Here is a 21,764-nt window from a genome sequence, read left to right as displayed (position 1 = left end):
CTTTAATTACTGAAAATCTGTTGAAAACAAAAGCACAAAAACCATTTCAAAATGTTCAAAAATTAATTTTATCCTCATAGTTCTCGATTTAGGTGTATGCTTAAAAATACTGGCATCAGTTCTCAGTTTAAGTCTTAGTGTATCATTTTTTACATATTTTCCTTTGAGTACCATATTATTTTTCTCATAATTTTGTATGCTTAAAAGGATGTTAGTATTAATTTTGAGTTAGATCATCATATTTTATTTACCGTATAATTTCGTTTGAAGAATTGGGATATTAAAATGCACCAATAAATGATGATATAATATAAAGTTAATCTAGCAGTGATACAGTTAAAGAGAATGTTGATAGTGAAATGATATAACTAAGGTATTAAAGCACACAAACATGAATTATCGTTGGGAAATATTATAGTATCCCAAAGTGCGGCTATCATCGGATTGAACGCCCTAGATAATATTGTCTTACGTGGAATTACGTACAATAGGTTGTACCAACTCACGCTGTCGTCAAACTCGCAATTCGTGTCCACGAATTTTATGGAAGAATGGATGCCAGAGTCTCAAGTAGGTTGGACCTCATGGAGACCCTATGACACCCCCGCAGTGCTCTCTCTCAAAATGGAAGTAAAAGCCCAATTTTGGAGAAGTGCACCCCGGGAGGGGGAAGGTCCGAGGGTCTCCCAAACCCTCACGAGAGAACTTTCACCAAACCACACGAGAGGACTTTCGGCTGGCCATATGTTTAGAATGCCTCCATGCTGCAAAGACACAATACATTTGCAAACATCCATCGCTTCTCCGGGATTCGATCCCGAGCAATTTGGTAGCGCAGAAGACCCCCATAACGACCATACCGTCTGGGCGGCACACACAACGGTACCACAGGAAATTTATTTTCTTTGCTGTTCTTGTTATTTTTTATATTTAATTTAAATTAGATGAATATAGATTGATATGGAAGTGATACAAATGTTTCAGTTGTTGCATTTATCTTTAATAAGATCTCTAATAGTAGAAATCTGCATCTTCTGCAGGATTTTATGCTTTCAATCACTGTAGTAATAGCTCTTACGTCTTTCGTGTAACTTTCTGCTTCTCCTTGTTTTATTATCATGGCCTTTTTTTTCCCTTTTTAATTTCGCAACCGATTTAAAAGCTGCTATTTTGTATAAGATGAAAACACGTGGAACAATCTGAAATCTAATGTATATTTTCTATACTAATATATAGGGTTATTACAAACGATTCACCGGGTTTGAAAACGTTATATTTCGTAAAACCTCATAATGCAAATAAAAAATGAGTTAAGCATGAAATGAGAACAAAAATCTTTCAAATTTTAATCATTAGCTAATGTTCTATATGTGCACCCTTTTTTTTTATACGGCACATGTGTCCAAGCCGCGCTCCACTTCTACACGAAGGTGTTGTAACATTTCCCGCTGGGTCATCAAACCAGCTGTTATACGATTGTAATGTTGCTAACACTAGGTTCACATTTTTATCATACTCATCGAAAATATAAAACGGTTCATAAGGTCGAGAGACCTTTGTGGTAATCTGAACAAATCCAAGTCGCCTTTGTCCTGTTGACCAAGATCGTAGCAAGATACGAAGCCCCATACTGCTGGTATATTGAATTATCTAAATTATTTTTCATTTGACGAAATAAAAACAACTGAAGTATAGCAAGTTACATGAAACCAACAAGATATACCATATTACAATTCTGCCAAAGAAAAAAAGTCATGAAGTTTCAATGGACTTTTGTCTGTGAAATATGTAGAAGACTTAATTTTGGTGAATCCTGTTTTGTTCTACTATAACAGAATGATTTTCCATACTCTCTAACCGGACATCGTGATACTTTAAAATTTCCCACAAATGAAAGTTCAATAAGGTATTTCTCCCGCCTTTCTAGCGTCCCTTCGGGGCGTAGTAATTCCGCACGCTAGGCCGGTATTCCAGAGGTCCAGGGTTCGATTCCCGGCGTTGGCGTTTGCTAATTTTTCATCTTGCCTGCTTCCAAAAAAAATCCTAATGTCTCTACAGTGCATCCGAACTAAAAGGGTGTTGGGTGGTAATTCTCCTTGCCCAGGATTTGGCGATTGGGTCCCCTAAAAACCCCAGTCTCCCTTTAAAAAGGGGAGTATATAAGGTATTTCTCCCGCTTTCCTAGCGTGCCTTCGTGGTGTAGTGTCAGCACACCGAGCCGGTATTTCAAAGATCCGCGGTTCGACTCCCGGCGAAGGCGATTGCTCATTATTCCTCTCTCTGGCTTCCAAAAATCCTAATGTCTCTACAGGTCACTTCGTATCTGAATATTAGACAAACATCAAAATCATCGTTTTGTGACTCTTCTTACATACGATTCCAAAAGTCATAAGGTTTCAAATGTAGCAACATCTGTATGGTTTCAGTTGGAATTGCCGTTGGCCATCCACCTTCATACACGCAACTAGAGTTCTTTAATCGTTGAAGCCATCACAGAAATCAAGTTGGCTTGATGAATCTATCCTTAAAAACGTATATTATTGCCTGCACATTGCTTAATAACATTGGATGAACTTTTGCATTCTCTTGCAATACAAAAAGCTTTCGACTGTAAAGTGCTATTTTGGAAACGGAATTCATATCAATTATTACACTGCCATAAGAAAATTCTCATCTATGAATTAAAAAGAAATCAGGACATTTTCTTTCGTTATATGAGTATTAAAAACACGCACATGTGTTAACAAAAGAATTATAGTATTTTGAAACCCGATGAATCATTTAAATTACCTGTATATATGTTTGTTAAATGATATGCCATTTGTCATTATCTCACATCCAGAAAGGCGAAGCGCTGAACTTTTTCAATATTTGTATTGCATATTTGGATGCTGCGGTCTCATAGGATTAACTGCTTTGTAGATTTTTATCATCCATTTTTCCGGGTAGCATATGTCTCATAAATACAGAATGCCCGAGAGAGAAATTATGAGAAAGAATGACACACATATCTAAAATGAATATGTTTATTGAGTTGCGGTTTAGATAGCTGAGGATAATTATTCAAAACATTTTAGTACAGCATTAGTACACCATAGTAGGCCTTATTTAGAAGATACCATTAGTACACCATAGTAGGCCCTTTGCACCTCGGTCTATATCTAGAAGATACTCATTTTCTCATATTTTAAAAGCATTACTGATAAGATAATTATTCAAAACATTTTAGTACACCATAGTAGGCCATTTGCACCTCAGTCTGTGTCTAGAGGATACTCATTTTCTCATATTTCAAAAGCATTACTGATAAGATAATTATTCAAAACATCTTAGTACACCATTAGTACACCATAGTAGGCCATTTGCACCTCGGTCTATATCTAGAAGATACTCATTTTCTCATATTTCAAAAGCATTACCGATAAGATAATTATTCAAAACATTTTAGTACACCATAGTAGGCCATTTGCACCTCGGTCTATATCTAGAAGATACTCATTTTCTCATATTTCAAAAGCATTACTGATAAGATAATTATTTAAAACATTTTAGTACACCATTAGTACACCATAGTAGGCCATTTGCACTTCGGTCTATATCTAGAAGATACTCATTTTCTCATATTTCAAAAGCATTACTGATAAGATAATTATTCAAAACATTTTAGTACACCATAGTAGGCCATTTGCACTTCGGTCTATATCTAGAAGATACTCGTTTTCTCATATTTCAAAAGCATTACTGATGAGATAATTATTCAAAACATTTTAGTACACCATAGTAGGCCATTTACACTTCGGTCTATATCTAAAAGATACTCATTTTCTCATATTTCAAAAGCATTACTGATAAGATAATTATTCAAAACATCTTAATACACCATTAGTACACCATAGTAGGCCATTTGCACCTCGGTCTATATCTAGAAGATACTCATTTTCTCATATTTCAAAAGCATTACTGATAAGATAATTATTTAAAACATTTTAGTACACCATTAGTACACCATAGTAGGCCATTTGCACTTCGGTCTATATCTAGAAGATACTCATTTTCTCATATTTCAAAAGCATTACTGATAAGATAATTATTCAAAACATTTTAGTACACCATTAGTAAACCATAGTAGGCCATTTGCACTTCGGTCTATATCTAGAAGATACTCGTTTTCTCATATTTCAAAAGCATTACTGATGAGATAATTATTCAAAACATTTTAGTACACCATAGTAGGCCATTTACACTTCGGTCTATATCTAAAAGATACTCATTTTCTCATATTTCAAAAGCATTACTGATAAGATAATTATTCAAAACATCTTAGTACACCATTAGTACACCATAGTAGGCCATTTGCACCTCGGTCTATATCTAGAAGATACTCATTTTCTCATATTTCAAAAGCATTACTGATAAGCTAATTATTGAAAACATTTTAGTACACGATTAGTACACCATAGTACGCCATTTGCACTTCGGTCTATATCTAGAAAATACTCATTTTCTCATATTTCAAAAGCATTACCGATAAGATAATTATTCAAAACATTTTAGTACACCATAGTAGGCCATTTGCACCTCGGTCTATATCTAGAAGATACTCATTTTCTCATATTTCAAAAGCATTACTGATAAGATAATTATTTAAAACATTTTAGTACACCATTAGTACACCATAGTAGGCCATTTGCACTTCGGTTTATATCTAGAAGATACTCATTTTCTCATATTTCAAAAGCATTACTGATAAGATAATTATTCAAAACATTTTAGTACACCATTAGTACACCATAGTAGGCCATTTGCACTTCGGTCTATATCTAGAAGATACTCGTTTTCTCATATTTCAAAAGCATTACTGATGAGATAATTATTCAAAACATTTTAGTACACCATAGTAGGCCATTTACACTTCGGTCTATATCTAAAAGATACTCATTTTCTCATATTTCAAAAGCATTACTGATAAGATAATTATTCAAAACATCTTAGTACACCATTAGTACACCATAGTAGGCCATTTGCACCTCGGTCTATATCTAGAAGATACTCATTTTCTCATATTTCAAAAGCATTACTGATAAGATAATTATTTAAAACATTTTAGTACACCATTAGTACACCATAGTAGGCCATTTGCACTTCGGTCTATATCTAGAAGATACTCATTTTCTCATATTTCAAAAGCATTACTGATAAGATAATTATTCAAAACATTTTAGTACATCATTAGTAAACCATAGTAGGCCATTTGCACTTCGGTCTATATCTAGAAGATACTCGTTTTCTCATATTTCAAAAGCATTACTGATGAGATAATTATTCAAAACATTTTAGTACACCATAGTAGGCCATTTACACTTCGGTCTATATCTAAAAGATACTCATTTTCTCATATTTCAAAAGCATTACTGATATGCGTACAACTTCCGTAATTTGGCCAAGAAAAGTTGCAGCCCCCTTCTCAAGTATTCCAGACATTTGTTTCTTCACAAACCTCTACAGAAATCTAAAATCAACTCCGGCAAACGCCATAGAAAGAAAAAATACATAGAGTGGTCAAGTCTGCTCCAATGTTGTCTACCAGAGGAAAAAATTCGTGGTCTTCTTTTTAACTATGGAAACCACAGTGCATAAAACACATTTATTTCAGATATGTGTGCCGGTCTTTTTTCATCACTTCTTTCCCGAACATCCTGTATATGTCATTTATATAACTGGAAAACATTTTTCTACTAAACACATAGCATGCACAGTTCTTATCTATCCTTTATTAAATATTATATAGAATATATTTAAGGTCCTGTTGAATTCTTCACGGAGAGGGTGACATTAAAAATATACCATTAATAACATTTTACTGATATAAAAAAGCTAATTCTTAGTTTTGCTGATTTGTATATGTAATTAATGAATAATTTCAAACAGAGTTTAATTTTTGAATATAATAGGTACTATTGCATCCATAGTTAACCTTTTATAATACGTTAATTCATTTCTCAAATTTCCTTTATTCAGTGTCTAGAGATCTACATTGCGGAATCATTGCTGTTTTATGCAAAGGATGACTATTTAGATACATATCGTTAAGTAATTTTGTTTTATAATTTGTATAGCAAAATTTGTTTTGACTCTCCCTTCAAAAATACTGAACCGAAAACCTTGCAGAGCACGAGTATTCTGAGTTAACCTTGTATAATAATACTACAAATAGATAAATTACTTCAAACCGGTTTTTAATATTTTTCTTTTCTGCATTTTGAACAAAACAAGAGAAGTAAGAGTGTCAATCAAAGAAATTTTCAGTTTACTCTGTCTAAGCGTTTTTTGATAAAAATAACTTCGAATGCAAAATATAGCCTGTTACGTAATCCTATTTCAATAGTTTCTGAAGCAACAAAACGTAAAATACTTATTGCTCTAAAATAGCATTTTTTAATGTTTTTTAATATCACATATGCACATAAATGCATATTTCAAGATTCGCATATGAATACAGAATTACCTTGAAAAAAAAGGGGATTAAAAGAGGGGTACCCATACAAATTAATGAAATAATGGGATCGCAATAAATAAATATTTATTGTGTTAAAAATTATTGATTATTTTAAATTATTTAACATTTTAGTACATTCAACCGAGTTAACTCGGGTATACCAAAACAAAATTATTTCAATGCATCCGAGTAAATGCGTTGAAGAATTATTTGTGAGATATGAATAGAACAGACTATATCCATTACAGCTGCTGTTTGTTGTCATTTCTATGATAAAGCTTATTCAAATAGTGCCATGGGTGCAGATGGTAGCCCTGGCAATCTGCAAAATATTAGCATTCTAGAGGTTCCCTCTCTTAAACAAGGCACCAAATTTTAGCAATTCAGCAAGGATGGCCAGACAATCAAAATCGTGTGCAGTTTTCAGTTCTGTGTCCAGGCAGTTATCACAGTTCCTGTAGATTTTTCTACCTTCTTTGACAATTTTCAATCCTTTGTGATATCCAGTTCTAAGCCTGACAGTGGTTTTAGTTTAGTTAAATCGACCTCCACTGATGGTATGGGGTTGGTGCTTTATTGGAACTGAAAATTCCTTCAATCTGTATTTGGCCATGGCATTTGCGTCCTTGAGGTTAACATTTACGTTATTATTATTGTCGAGATTTCGATCCTCTTTTTGCCAGTTTATTTTACATTCTCGTTACTTGTGATGCTGACATGCTCTGGCAGCCAAGCTCCTTTAGGCGAAAGTGGATCCCGTGTGATATTAGGAAACTTCCATTCACGATTGCCTGTGAGTCACAGAGGACAACAATTTCCTTTGCTTCCTCAGAAATGGGAAATCATGTCAAGTGCCTCCGCTATCGCCAGACGCTCACAAGTGAAGTTAAAAAACAATGCGCCAATTTTGTGTTGATAAGTAGTATCGCCTGGGGTAGTGAAAAATACTCCAGAACCTCTATTACTGATTCTCAGATCAGATGAACCATATATGCATATGCGTGTGCATATATGATGCATATGCGTGTGCAAAGTCCTCTTTTGGATACTGTTCAACTGTACTGACCTCTTTTACTTTAATGATTCATTAATTTTTATCAATAAATTCCTTTCTATTGCATATCTGTAGTAGGTTGAGTACTATTTTAGAGTTCAAAATAAACCTGGAAGGAAATATTGGCTACAGTTTTGAGTTAAAATAAAGAAAGAGATTAAAGGAGATGTTAAAACAAAAAATAAAATAAATGAGGGGAATCGCTTTTTGAATTTTTATTGGTGCATTGGAAATTAATTACTAGTTAGGAAGGCAAAGATAATTTCTCAATGTTTCATTACTCATAGAAATTATATTCTTATCTCGTGTTGGGTGGCAACTCATACTATAGGAACTCTGTTTCAAATACAAGTTCTTTCAAAATGATTTTATATAGATAGTTTTGTTTTCTATTTCTGATATGAAAAATAGGTTAACACATTTATGTTCTTCTTTAGTTGCTTGTGATTTTGAAGCCGATTTCTGTGAATGGAAACCGGAAAACTGGATTCTGCAATCAAGTGAAAACCATATTCCTTCGCAAGACCACACAACGGACACAGAAGCAGGTACGTGGATTATTTTCAGCTGCATTTCAAGCAGACAGTAGCAGCAAATTTACTAAAACTGAAATGCTATTCTTTGCATTTCTATTACGTTCAACAAACCTCTAAATACTAAAGCTAAATGAGACCTAAGATCAACATGTCATTCAAAGAATCCGAAAAAGTGGTTTGCCTTTTACTGCTAACCCAAAAAGTGCACTTAAGATATAGGAATTAAGGGTACTTTTATTCCAACGAAGTTAATACACTAAGAAATTCCATAAAGCGAAATGTAAAAATATCTAATGTGGACTCCACATGACTACCATGTACGGCCTTTTTAATTATACACATTTTTTACTGCAGTTTATTTAAACTTATTTCACCGAATTTCATTACAAATATATTTCTCATTCAATCAGTTTGTTTCTCATTTCGCGGCAAAGCAAAAATAGGTCAAAACTCAAAATATCTTGATTAAAAATGGTAAAAAAGAGAAAATCTATAAACACCAAATACAAGGTCTCGTCCCGAAAGTAATGCGCCAATTTTTTTAAAGAAATTTACTCAATCGCTTCTTAAAATTTCTCAATATTTTTCAAAATACATTCCTCCTGTTTTAACACACTTGTTCCACCGCGATTTCCATGCTTTATATGCCTCCTGGAGGTCCTTCACAGGGATGTCCTTTAGTAACCTCGTTGTAGCTGCCTTGATGTTCTGTAGGATCCCCAAATGCAGTCCTTTGAGAAGGGATTTTTTAATCTCCGATCAAAGGTCTCCGACGGCGTTTTCTCAAGTTTGAAACAAAACTTTTCGCGTATCGCTGCTCGAAAGGTTTCCCATCTTGATGTCGACCGAGCACTCATACAAGGGTTCACTGAAACAGGTACTGTGAGTCTTCAGGAGCTCCGAACCAACTGGCGCTGTTCGCGTTGCGTTCCCAAGACTCCACCCATCCTTTCGTGCAAGCGACAACGCTCTGCGACGGATAGTCGCGGCAGACAAAAATGGGGTGCATTACTTTCGAAACAGACCATCCACAGTTATAATCAGTTAACAAAACAATTTTTACAAAAAAAATAGAATTTCTGAGCAAAAACAAGGAAATCGGCCAGCGGGCAGGAAAACAAAATTTTCCGTGCACATAAATGAAAGTTAACTTTTGGTCACACTGAACAAAAGGACTAAAACTGATGCACCAACTGATTTCATTCACTGCTCTACTAAGAGTATCAAATGTAAATAATGACACCCCCGTCAGACTTAACGCCAGTTTTATAGTTTTGATAAATATATATACGTTTGGTACGGCCGATTTCAAAGAAAATGAGAGGTGCACAACTACATGTTGTAACAGTCCCATATATAAAATTCCTAATTCTTTCAAGTACAGAAATGAAATTTATTTTTTATTCAGGTACAGACTTTAAAACGAAATATATAATCGTATTTTCATATATACTGCATTAAAACTAAACGATGAATTTTATTTATTTACTGATAATAAATAAAGAATCTAAATATATTGCCTAAAAACGAAATTAAACATTTTGTTGAATTCATAAAAGAAAAATATATGATATGATACATGTATTATTGCATTATTAAATTTTTTGCATGTAGTCTGAAACAAATGCACGATTTTAAAAAATAAAATTTTAAAACAAAAAGTTTTTTTTTTCATCAGACTTTTAAAACAATGCCTGCAAATTGGTGAAACTGCATTATTAGTCCAAAGGGGCTTATTCCTGAAGGACTATTGTTTTGGTTTTGCGATTTTGCGTTTAATCACTATAAACGACGGATCACTTTTCATACTATTGCCACCAAATGTTAGAGTTCTGCACTATATTTGAAGAAATTTAATAATGACAAAAAGACTCTAAAACTGATGCACTGCATAAATGCATAAATGTATATATAATAAAATAAATGTATATATAAATCTGCATAAATGTATATATTTTTCTCGCATTGTGATAAAACAACGGTACATAGAGCCATCGAATTTTGAATGGCGTAATCCTCCTACGAATATGGGCATCTGGAAGACCAAACTTGAAAGTTGGAATTTATTTTATTATCGATTTCATATTTTGTAAAACTTTAATACATTTTTGATTAACAAACTCAAGGGTTTCAAAGCGAGCAATGGCAATGTTGTACAGAAAAATCTCGAATTTGGGAGACTCGCTCCAACGCGCGAGTCTCTGTATCGGAAATTCTAAGGATATGCTCATTTTAAAACTACTATTTTGCGATATTGCTGTTGAACTGAATTTTTGGTTCAAGTGCGAAGAGCGTGATATTTAATAAATAAATGTAATACACAAAATGTTTAAAAAAAAAAAAAAAACGCCCCTTCGGACGTAATTTAAAATCTGAAACCTTTCATTTTTTTTTTTTTTGTACTATTTTAATCAATAGGAATTAAAATCCTGGAATAGTCTTACCAGTTTAAAATTATTTAGCGCATAAAGAATAATTGACCCGGATAACTGGAATTTTGGATATCTTTCTTGTGGATAATGAAGTTATACTTTAATCATTGTCATATACTGTACTTTTTTCAGGAAAGTACGCTGCATTAAAAGAAAGCAATGGCAGATTGATAAGCCCCAACTACAATTATACAAAGAGCGATTATTGCCTTGACTTCTGGTACTTCATTAAGGGCGATCGGGGTACGAAACTACAAATCATCAAATCTCAACTTACTTCTGAAAGTGGTGAAAAGGTAGTGTGGACAGACGTAGGCGAACCAGACGTCAACGGCCAATGGGAACATTCCAAGGCGAGCATTACAGGGCTGAGTAACGGAAATTATAGTGTCAGTGAATTATTGTTAATTTTTATTTCGAAATAAAATTAAACCCATTTTTGTAACCATAATTCCATGCTCCAAAAATTCCCTATTATACTCTTTACTTATATTGAAAGGTATACTTAAAAATTTCCTTTTTGTGAAAGAAAAATTATGAAGGAAAAGTGAAATCTCTTAATAGTAAGTTAAGAAATAAAATGAAAAAATATTTAAAATATTTTTGCAACAAGGTAAAAACAACAGCTGCATTTTTTTTATTCCAAAGGGTGTCAGCCCAGAAAGACTTACTTTCGTTTGCCATTTTGCGTCGAAAACATTATAAAGGTCTGAATCACTTTTCCTATTGTTGCCACCAAATATTAGAGCCCAGCATTATACTTGAAGAAATTAAATGAAGAAGAAGCTGCTTAATTGTATGTGTGTTTCTCGCATTGTGATAAAACAAAGATACCTACAGCCATCAAATTTTGAATAATGTTTAATACATTCGACAGGTTTTTGAATAATGTTTGAATAATCCATCCGAATATGGGCATCTGATAGCCAAAATTTGAAATTTGTTTTATTATCTTCTTCATATTTTATAAAGCATTTATGAGTTTTATTAAGAAACTCAACGATTTCAAAGCGCTGCACTGTACGAAAAAGAACATTTTTATCTCCAGCGCGCTAGACTGTGTATCCGAAGTTCTAAAGATATGTTCTTTTTAAAGTGTTTTGTGATACTGCTGTTGAACTGAATTTCATGGTTTAAGTGCGAAGAACATGATATTTAATAAATAAAGATAACACATGAAACGTTAAAAAATGCCCCTTTGGGCGTAATATAAAATCTGAAAGCTTTCAGATGGTTTTTTTTCTTCAGAATTCTGGAATTATTCTTTCAAATATGAAGTAGCGTGTCAAAATACATTTCCTATATTTTAATAAAATGAGATTATACTATTGTAGATTATACTAAAGTAGTGAGAAATCATATGTTCAAAGAGAATCATATGTTTTAACTAAATATTTCTTTACAATAATTAAAAAATCTAACGAAATTTCCTAAAATTGGTTTATTTTAATGAAAAATAATGGTACTTTTTTTTCATGTTAGAATAAGGTTTTCGTAGCTTTTTGTTTTGGTTCTATGAATTTATAATTTAATTTAACATTTTCACCAAATGACAATGCAAATTATATTTTATGTACAGAATTTTTTTTTTTAAATTGTCCGAGGTCTTATCATTTTTACATAATAATTAGTTGATATAACAAATAAGTTGAAAATTGTTTCAATATTTCTTTATGAAATTGAAGGATTATGTAAATGACATAAAGTTTGATAAAAATTTCATAAGAGCAGCTAGACATACATTCGTGCAGAAGGCTATTAATAATTTGCTTACAAAATTTATTTGAATAATTATAGATGATTTTAGATGAGTTAAGTTATTATTTCATAAAACGATAGCTATGCAAAAATTTCACTTACAACTTAATGTCTCTCAGTACGCTTTAGAAATGAGATGCGCAAGATGGAACATAAACTTACAGAAGAAAAAGGTTCTTGTGTAAACACATATAAATTTATTCTATAAAAACTCTATTGTTTATGAGTAGGAATTTATTTTCTACGGATATTTTATCTTGGTGTAACTAATGAGACTACATATTATCACTAATATTTACTAATTGTTTAGATCGTCATTTTTGGATCTAAGAAGAATGAAAGTACAATTGTGGCAGTAGATGATATTGCTATTGAAGACGGAGTTTGTTCGCTATACGGTAGTTGCAATTTTGAGAGAGATCTTTGCACATGGAGGAATTTAGGATATCCGTACAGTCTGAGTGTAGGATGGAGTCGTCATTCGGGACCAAAGACTACTGGTGGCCAAGGCCCTTCAGTTGATGTAACAACAGGCACTGTTGAAGGTGAGTTACCATTTTTCATTTATAATCTAAAATAAAAAAAATGATATGTAAACTATCAGATAGCTCATTTTGAAAGTTAAACTGATCGTTAAAATTTGCATTAGGTGTTTCTAGTTATATTTAGGTAAATATAATCGGGAAAAAAAATCAACGAAACCTTTTAAGGATATTTCTAATTAATGAATGTAATAATACATTATGTAATCGAACTTTGAAACTTTTACTGTTTAATAAAGCATTTTCATGTAAGGCTTTTCCAAAAATTGATGTTTATAGATGCGAAATTAAGTGCGTAATATTTTTAAATTATATGATCAACTGGAGATTAATTGGCTTTAAATGTTTAAAAAAGTAAACATTTCAAACTTGCAAGTAAATTTCCATAAAAATTAAAAAAAAAAAAAAAACTGAAATGTTTCAGATTTTAAATTACGTCCAAAGCGGCGTTTTTTTAACGTTTTGTGTGTTACCTTTATTTATTAAATATCATGTTCTTTGTGCATAAACCATAAAATTCAGTTCAGTAGAAATGTCACAAAATAATTTTAAAATGAGCGTATCTTTAGAATTTTCGATACACAGTTCCGCGCCCGCTGGAGATAAAAAGGTTTTTTTTTCCCGGCGTAAAGTATTGTCATTGCTCGCTTTTAAATCGTTGAGTTTGTTACTCAAAAATTCGTTAAGGTTTTACAAAATATGAAATTGATAATAAAACAAATTCCAAATTTGGTCTTCCACATGCCCATATTGGTAGGAGGATTACGTCATTCAAAATTCGATGGCTCTATGCACCGTTGTTTTATCAGAAGTTGAGAAATAGGCATACATTTATGCAGATTTTTTACTATTTAATTTCTTGAAATATAATGCAAGACTCTAACATTTGGTGGCAACAATTTGAAAAGTAAAACGGACATTTATAGTGATTCAACGCAAAATCGCAAAACGAAAACAATAGTCCTTCAGGGACAAAGCCCCTTTGGACCAAAAAAATCTTTTATCATTCTTTTGCAGAAAGGAAGTTTTGAGAAGAGGAAAATAAACTCCTTCATTAAGCTAATTACGGCTTAGGTAATAAGTAATATCAACTATCTCAACGCGTGGCAGTTTGTGAATTAGACCAAGTCGTTTATTGCACATTTGAGAGACTATACTGCTGGTCATTTTCTAAAAATCTAACAGAAAGAACGTTTCATAATAATTTGATAATTTCAAATTATAGTCAGAGGAGAAGCTTGTGATATTATTAGCTTTTCATTTCTGAATTTCTGTCATCAGTTGCACTGACAGATTGAACTAGCACTCACCGTAAAGCAAAAGAGAATCTAAATGAATATTCTTGTGCCAGAATAAGGCTGCGTATAATATAAGCGATAAATGTACTGGATGTTTCAGCAATTCTTTCACACACTTTTGATATCACTCCTGAAACTGTTGTAAAACTCACGATGGAAAATAATATAGCAATGCATGGCCGGAAACTCTTTTCTGGCGCAGTAGTAACTACACAAAACACAAGAAACGAGACACAAGGGTAAGGTGAGAAATCACTTTTACTATGCTTAGTACAACAGAAACCAAGAAATGAAAGCAAACGCCCGCAAAAAATGTCATCAAAAAAATAATTAAATTTTACGGCATCGAAATTAGAACAGTGATGCAGGACCTCACATCTCCGGCGCATGGCAGATCTGATGTTCTGAGAAAAACCTGGCGTCTCCCGGACTTTCCCAGCAGCTGGCACGATGGGTGCAACAAATTCTTCAGCAATGTTAACTGGGCTTTCGTACACAAGTGTCTTGGCGTACCACCCGTCAGAGAAAGTAGTCAATGCGATTGAGATCAATGCGATTGAGGATCTTGCTGGGCAATGCACCGGGCCGCTCAGCAAGCTGCTGATCCTTAACACTGCTGTTCCAATGTTAAGGATACTTTGAATTCAGGTTGAGATGCTCATCAAGGCTGTTGCTGTATGCAAAAATTTAATATTCAGAACATTTTTGATGCATTTAACATAATAAACATGTTTTCTCACTCTGTTCGTATTCATCCTTTCTTGTGTTATGTGTCATTACTACCGCGCCAGAAAAGCGTTTCCCATAATGCATTACTATGTTATTTTCACTACCGCGCCAGGAAAGCGTTTCCCATAATGCATTACTATGTTATTTTCCATGGCCTAGGTGTACTCTATCTTTCCTGAAAATTTGTAACCGAATTTCTGAAACTCCCTGTATAACGGAAAACGAAAGAATGATTACAACTCCATCTATTGCGTTGTTAAAATTATCCAACAATTTTCTAGATTAGGTTCATTAAAGTTTCTTAACACATTTTGTATTAACTTTATACCCTCTTTCGTCATTAGCTTAAGAATTTATTTTCGAACCTAGCTTTCCCAAGTGTTTTAAATGCCTAATGCCTTATTTCATATGCGCCATATTTTTCTTATTATTTTGTTCAATGGGAAATGTAAAGAGTTGGTTACTTGAAGATTACTTTTTCTCCTTGAAACAGAGGGGGGTGTCTTATTACTTATTTCTATGAAGTATATAAAGCTTTCCTATAAAATCGATGACAGTTAATAAAGTTCAAATAAGCATAATTATTTTCCATCTTTAATATTAAGTTTATCTGTAACTTATTAAGAAATTATTTTATGTTTTCTCACCTGAGCCTGCTTTATTATAAAAAGAAATAATTTTAAAGCGAAACTTTTCTTCCAGAAATAATTCCTTAAAAGAGTTAAAATTCCTAAGCCTGAATGTTATATTATAATTTCAGGCAGGCTAGGTTTGGACTACTGGTCTTAAAACCAGTTAAGGCTATTGAATGAGCAACCGAAATTAGCTGTTAGAGAAGATTTTAGTAATACTTTGCCTACTGTGTATATGTAATATTCAGAAAAAATAAAAATATTTGTTCCTTCGACTTCCAGGTTGGTATGTTTATGTAGACGGGCACTCTGATCGCGTCTGGGAGAGAGCTGTTTTGGAAAGCGAAATTCTTCATTATGCCCCAAATGCCTGCTTCACATTTTGGTACCACATGAATGGACTAGGCAAGTTTATTTAATGTCTCTGTAATATTTAAACTGGTCATTCTATTTGTTTATTGCAGATTATGCAAAGACAATTTTATTAAAACTATTGTTTAAATTTTTCATCAAAGAAACGTTTTTTTAATGTAGTATATCTCGAAAGTTCTTATGAATAACACAACTGAAATTATTGTGAAGTCTGTTTTGAAATGGTAAATAATTGCGGCAAAAGAATCCCCCATCGGCACTATTTCGTTTTATTGAATCAATGAAAATGAGTTTAACTTACAAAATAAATATGCTGGGTATTTCATAAATTGCTCATTTAAAGCTCATAAGAAATGAAAAATTTTATTTTATTTCTTTTTAAATATTTTTGTTTAAGAGGCTAAAATGGCATCTGACATATGTCCACGTCCACTTTCTAGAAGGGCAGTTAGTTTTCAGTGAAGCCTAAGGGAATCCTTTAGCAAACCGTCTCTTGGTTTTTCCCTATGATCCGCCTTTAGATGGGAAACAGTTTGTGGTTTTTTCATGTAAACACTCAATTAGACGTAACCCCATAAAAATAAATCGCAAGGTGGTAGGTCACAAGATACCACAAGCCATTCCTGGTCGCAGCAGTGAATCACGCAGCCAGGGAGTTTTTAAGCAAAGTTATTGTCTAGCAGGTTTTGTGACAAGCAGTCCTGTGCTCATGAAACCACATATTCGAGATATCTATTTCATCCAGAGCAGTTCACAAAGAGTTTGTAGCCATGTCAGAATAACGATGCCCTTTACAAATTGTAATTCCAAAGACATCTTCATAGAAGAAAGGGAACATTATTCAACTTCGAGTTTTCTTGATACCAAATAAAGCAATATGAATTGTTGGTAAATTGAGACAGATGAACATGTCTCTTCCATGATGTTACGTCGAAAGAAAAATTAATTTTAAATATAATAATAAATTCTTCTATTAATTACTTAAATTGGAACAGAAAACGTAAACCAATTAAATTACTAGTACATAATTATACCCAACTATAGAAAAGCCACAAACTCAGCTCGTGAAGATATAAATAAAACTCTGCACATAAACATCAATCACCATTTCACATAAAATAATAATAAATCTATTCAGTTAATCTATTTCTACAGCACTTTCTTCTTCAGTAAGCTTCCCCAGGCCGTCCAACCACCAAGCAAACTTTGCGTTATCGAAATTAAATTAACCCCAAGCTCTAACGGAGGACTCCATGTTTCTAGGAACCTTCTATGTCAAACATGGATAAACATGATGGAGCATTAATGAAAATAAACATAAACAAGAATTTACAATTTAAACACACTTATTAATTATATGTTAACATGAATTAAGGTTACTGGCCAGATTACCCCTTAAATCAGGGATGGGCAAACTTTTTCGTTCGCGGGCCACAAATCGATAAAAAAAGTTTGGCGGGCCAACATAAATTTTTCTAAAATTTTAAAAACAATATACAAGTATTACAATTTAAATATGTTAACGAGATGAATGAAATTGCGATTTAATTTTTAAAAGTTCCTTATATTGATCTTCGAAGTGAGATATACTGATTCTAAGGAACGAGGCTAAATGCTCACCAGTCTGTCTACTTCTGAAATAATTCTTTTCCAAGGTTTATACTTGAAACACTTGTTCACATATATAAGATGAATCAAACATAGCACTGATTTTCTGGGCGTGAGATATTAAATTTGGGAAACTTACGTTCGATAATGATTTGTAAAACTCTGGCATATTTAGAAACAACTGCTTGAGATGATTGTTAGATTGCAACTCAATTAATTTAAGCTGCAAATCTGAATACACTGCTTCACAATTTATGTTGAAAGGTATGGTAAAAATATCCACTTCTGTTTGAATGGCACTGAAATCTTGCGATCTGGATACTGTTAACCTTCTTATAAATATTTTGTCAGCCAAATAATTTTTTACAAAGACTTTCTGCATTTTGTTTGCTTTCATATTCTTCGTAACTGGAATTCTTATGCTTTAGGTGTGAAATGACGGGAAATGTTATATTCCTTGAAGACTGCTTCAGCTTCATTGCACATGAGACACACTGGTTTATCTTTTACAACTGTAAAAAAATTTCCAGGTCCATTCATCATTAAAAGCACAGCACTCTGAATCAACTTTACGTTTATTAGTAGCCATTTCGGGGTTTAAATATTTTACGAATAACCCAAACAAGCACTAGCTACGCTATACTTTTAATAATTTCACCACTATTCACAATAATGCTATATGTCCGCAATCTTTCCATACGCAATGAATAATATTAGGCCTCGCGCCAAAAGAAAAGGCCGCTGGCTGGAGCTTAAAAGGTGACACATGTGAAATCTAATTTACCTACACTAGATTCCCATATGTCTGCTCCCCGAGAAAGAGATAACGATTGTTGGCGCCAATCTACAGCAATAACTAACAAAGAACTTCCGCTTTTAACACTTTACCGATTGAAAGCTGTCTGTGCTTGCTATTTCCGTCAATTTATGTTTTGTAAAACAAAAATATAGAAAATAAAATGATCATCAGTCCTTTGAGAAAAGGAAGAAAAAAATAATATTTAAACGAAGTAGAAAAGAAGATGGATATATAATATATAAATATATATTTCTTTTAATTTGCCTCGGACTAGCAAATTAAAATTCTATCTGCGGGCCGGATAAAATCTTCAGGTCGGCCGGTTTTGGCCAACGTGCCGTAGTTTGCTCATTGCTGCCTTAAATCCACTGACTGATCAATATTCTCAAATCATTTCTGTTACGAGTTTAATTTATATCCCAAGGTGATTGAAAACCTTGTAAGGATTATCTTAATTTTCTAACAATTAATTTTTAGTTTTAAGTTACATCCCTGTTTTTCCTTAATTTCAGCTTACAACTTCCGGCCAGAACATATTTTCAGAATCGCGGTTGAATGCAAATGAGGAGAAGATGTATTTAACTATAAAGTTCTACTGACTTCGTGAAAGAGCCAGAGATTCTATGCAGCGCGCGTTAACCTTTTGGCTATACTCTCTCTAAAGCTATTTTTACGATCGGCCGTACTTTAGGCCCTTGATAGATTCGCTGTCAGTTAGCGTTAAGGAGCCAACTCTGTTAGAATCTCAATAACTTCGGTTATATTGTTTAGTTAAGATTACTTAGTTTTATTTCTTAGTTTCCTGAGTTCAAGCCGGAGTGGAGGCTTTATTGTAAACTCCAGAAATGAGTATTGTGTGAATTTTATTTGGCTACTAGCAGCTTCGCTGCCAGCCTTCGTCTGGCTTTTAAATGCACCGGGAAAATGGCTGAAGGGAACACCAAACGTTAAATTTAAAAACTGCGTAGAATATTACTCTGCAGAAAAACTTCATAAAAAAAGTTATTATGTATAACAAAATTACAATGAAATAAGCAATATCCCTTAATGCAAGTATTAATTATCCTAATAAATAAATTAACTAACTTCTCATTGCAAAATCTTAAGAACTCAAATGGTATAAAGGAAGTTAAGAACTTTGCTTCCTAAAAAAATCACTCAAAACTTTTCAATATCTTAAAATAACATAAAAGAATATAAAAAACAAAAAATTCTGAAAAGCAAAGTATAATTAATAATATTTTATCTTATATTTTCAATAGAAAAAATTACAATGAAATAAACTATATCCCTTAATACAAATATTAATTATCCTAATAAAATATTAACCAACTTTCCGTTGATGAAAAAAAATCATGCAAAACTTTTCAATATCTTACAAATAGTGAAATAAGCAAAAAATAACATGAAAGCAACTCACAAAACATAAAATTCCGCGCAGAATATCACTCTACAGAACAACTTTATAAAAAAAATGAATAAAAAAGTATTATGTATATATATATATATATATATATATATATAAATGAGAATGAAATATGCGAATCTTTTAAAAACAGTGACATAAGAAATACGATGAAAAATTGTTGCCAAACCCATATTTCTAAAAGAATGAAACTATTCAAAATGATGCGATTTCATCAAAAATGTATCAACAACAATAAGACGGGAAAATTGTTGCCAAAATCCCATTTTTAAAGATGTAAGATGTGAGAAGTGTACTCGGAAACTTCATTTAAAAAATAATTTAAAAATACAAAATATTATCATTCTTCCAAAATTCTTTTTTGTAAAAGCATTCGCAAGGATGAAAGTTTAACGTGTCCAAAAATCAAAGAAAAATAAACTGTACATTTTTTAAAATAACCTTTTTTAGAAAAAATCCCATTGAAAAAGTGTTAAGCTCCCTTTGTTAAATAAATTCGTATTTAATCGATTTATTGAAACACGAAATTTATTTTAAGTTCGTAAAATAACTAAGTGCCTACGTTTCATGACGATGTGAAAATGGAGTGTGTAGAGTAAAATCTCGCTTTCCTATAGCCCATTATGTCTCCGAATGACGCGATTTCGTCACAAAACATAAAATTTAAAAAAATCTAATTCGAATTTCGAAAACAACGCTTCGAGGTGCACTGGCTCTTGTCTAGATGCACCTATGTACCAAATTTCGTAGCCGTGGGTCTATTAGCTTACGCGCAGCGCGAACAAAAGACACACACACACAGACAGACTCTTTGTTTTATTATATGTAGAGAAGAGAAGAGATGCTCTCTCTAAAGCTATTTTTACGATCGGCCGTACTTTAGGTCCTTGACAGCTTCGCTGTCATTTAGCGTTAAAGAGCCAACTCCGTTAGAATCTTGATAACTTCAGCTATATTTTTTAGTTAAGATTAGTTAGTTTTATTTCTTTTCTCAGCTCAAGCCGAAGTGGAGGCTTTATTGTAAACTCCAAGAAGGAGTATTCTGTGAACCTTATTTGTAATAATAAAGGTATTTAACCCTTCTTGAGTTCTGTTCTCTGTCTAACGAACTAAAGCGATTATTCGCTTATCAGTTCTTAAGGTTCCTCAACTTAAGAAGCTGTAAATTAAAGCTGTAAATTAACTTAAGCTGTAAACTAAAGGAAAGGAATCTTACAACCTTAACACCATAAATGATCATTTAAACTATGTAAAGCTAATCTTTAAACTAATTTAAAATTAATCATTAAGATTAAATCTACGGCTTGGTTTTTATAAAGTTTGTATGGAAAACGTTCTTGAAGTTAAAGAAAAAAAAATGAATAGAAGTATTCCATAAAAATCAGCATCAAGCTAAAACTAAATTTTGTCTCAATTTAAATGTCACAAACCGACAAGTTTCCTTTCTCTAAAAATAATGTTTTTCTTAAAATTTCATTTAATACAAATGACTTATTAGTCACCTGTTGTTTAAAATTAAGAACGCCTTAAATTTTAAAATTAGGTTAAAAAGCAGCCTGAATTGCTGTCACTTTTAAAAACAATTAAAAATCAAGGATTTCGAGATTTATCAATATTTTCTCTCAACATTTTTTTTTTTTTTTTTTTTTTTTTTTTTTTTTTTTTTCTAGACTGTTTTGTAAAAATGTCAACCATACCTTATTTAGGGCTGATAGTTGTGGCTTATTACTCTTAATAGACACGAGAATTTTCTTTTAAATAATTTACTTAACTCTTCGTCGACTGCGAGATTATGCAATTTTTTCTCTCCAAACACCCGCGATGTCTGTCGGTCCTAAATTTGTAATGCGAGCTCTGTTCTTTGCGCCTACTGCGGGGGCGTTAAGGGGACTCACACACCTTAAACCCCTTATGATCTTCGAATATGTGACTGTTGCAAGAATTGAGATATTTTATTTATTTTAAAAGCAATTAATACCAACTTTTTACATCTGACTACATAATATAGCTGCTTTGGAAAATAGTAACAAAACAGTTTGTGTTGCCACAAATATTTTTCTAATTTAATCCTCTTTGTGACAA

The 21,764-nt window shown here is 32.6% G+C and overlaps 1 protein-coding gene across 1 annotated transcript in view; it reads left to right on the top strand.

Annotated features, from left to right (window-relative positions):
- Positions 1-21,417, top strand: part of LOC118194593 (apical endosomal glycoprotein-like) — a 49,430-nt gene extending 28,013 nt beyond the window's left edge. The window contains exons 7-11 of the mRNA XM_035365766.2: positions 7,988-8,098; positions 10,651-10,907; positions 12,587-12,821; positions 15,760-15,882; positions 21,353-21,417. Of these exons, the coding sequence (XP_035221657.1) occupies positions 7,988-8,098; positions 10,651-10,907; positions 12,587-12,821; positions 15,760-15,882; positions 21,353-21,417 (791 nt within the window). The remainder of the gene's footprint in view (positions 1-7,987; positions 8,099-10,650; positions 10,908-12,586; positions 12,822-15,759; positions 15,883-21,352) is intronic.
- The last annotated feature ends 347 nt before the right edge of the window (positions 21,418-21,764 follow it).

This window comes from Stegodyphus dumicola, chromosome 11 (genome assembly GCF_044657685.1).
Source record: "Stegodyphus dumicola isolate Sdum_Otavi_A_Nest chromosome 11, ASM4465768v1".
In the NCBI taxonomy this organism is placed as follows: domain Eukaryota; kingdom Metazoa; phylum Arthropoda; class Arachnida; order Araneae; family Eresidae; genus Stegodyphus; species Stegodyphus dumicola.
The sequence above is the reverse complement of the archived record's forward strand: the minus strand, read 5'-3'. Positions and strand labels throughout refer to the sequence as shown.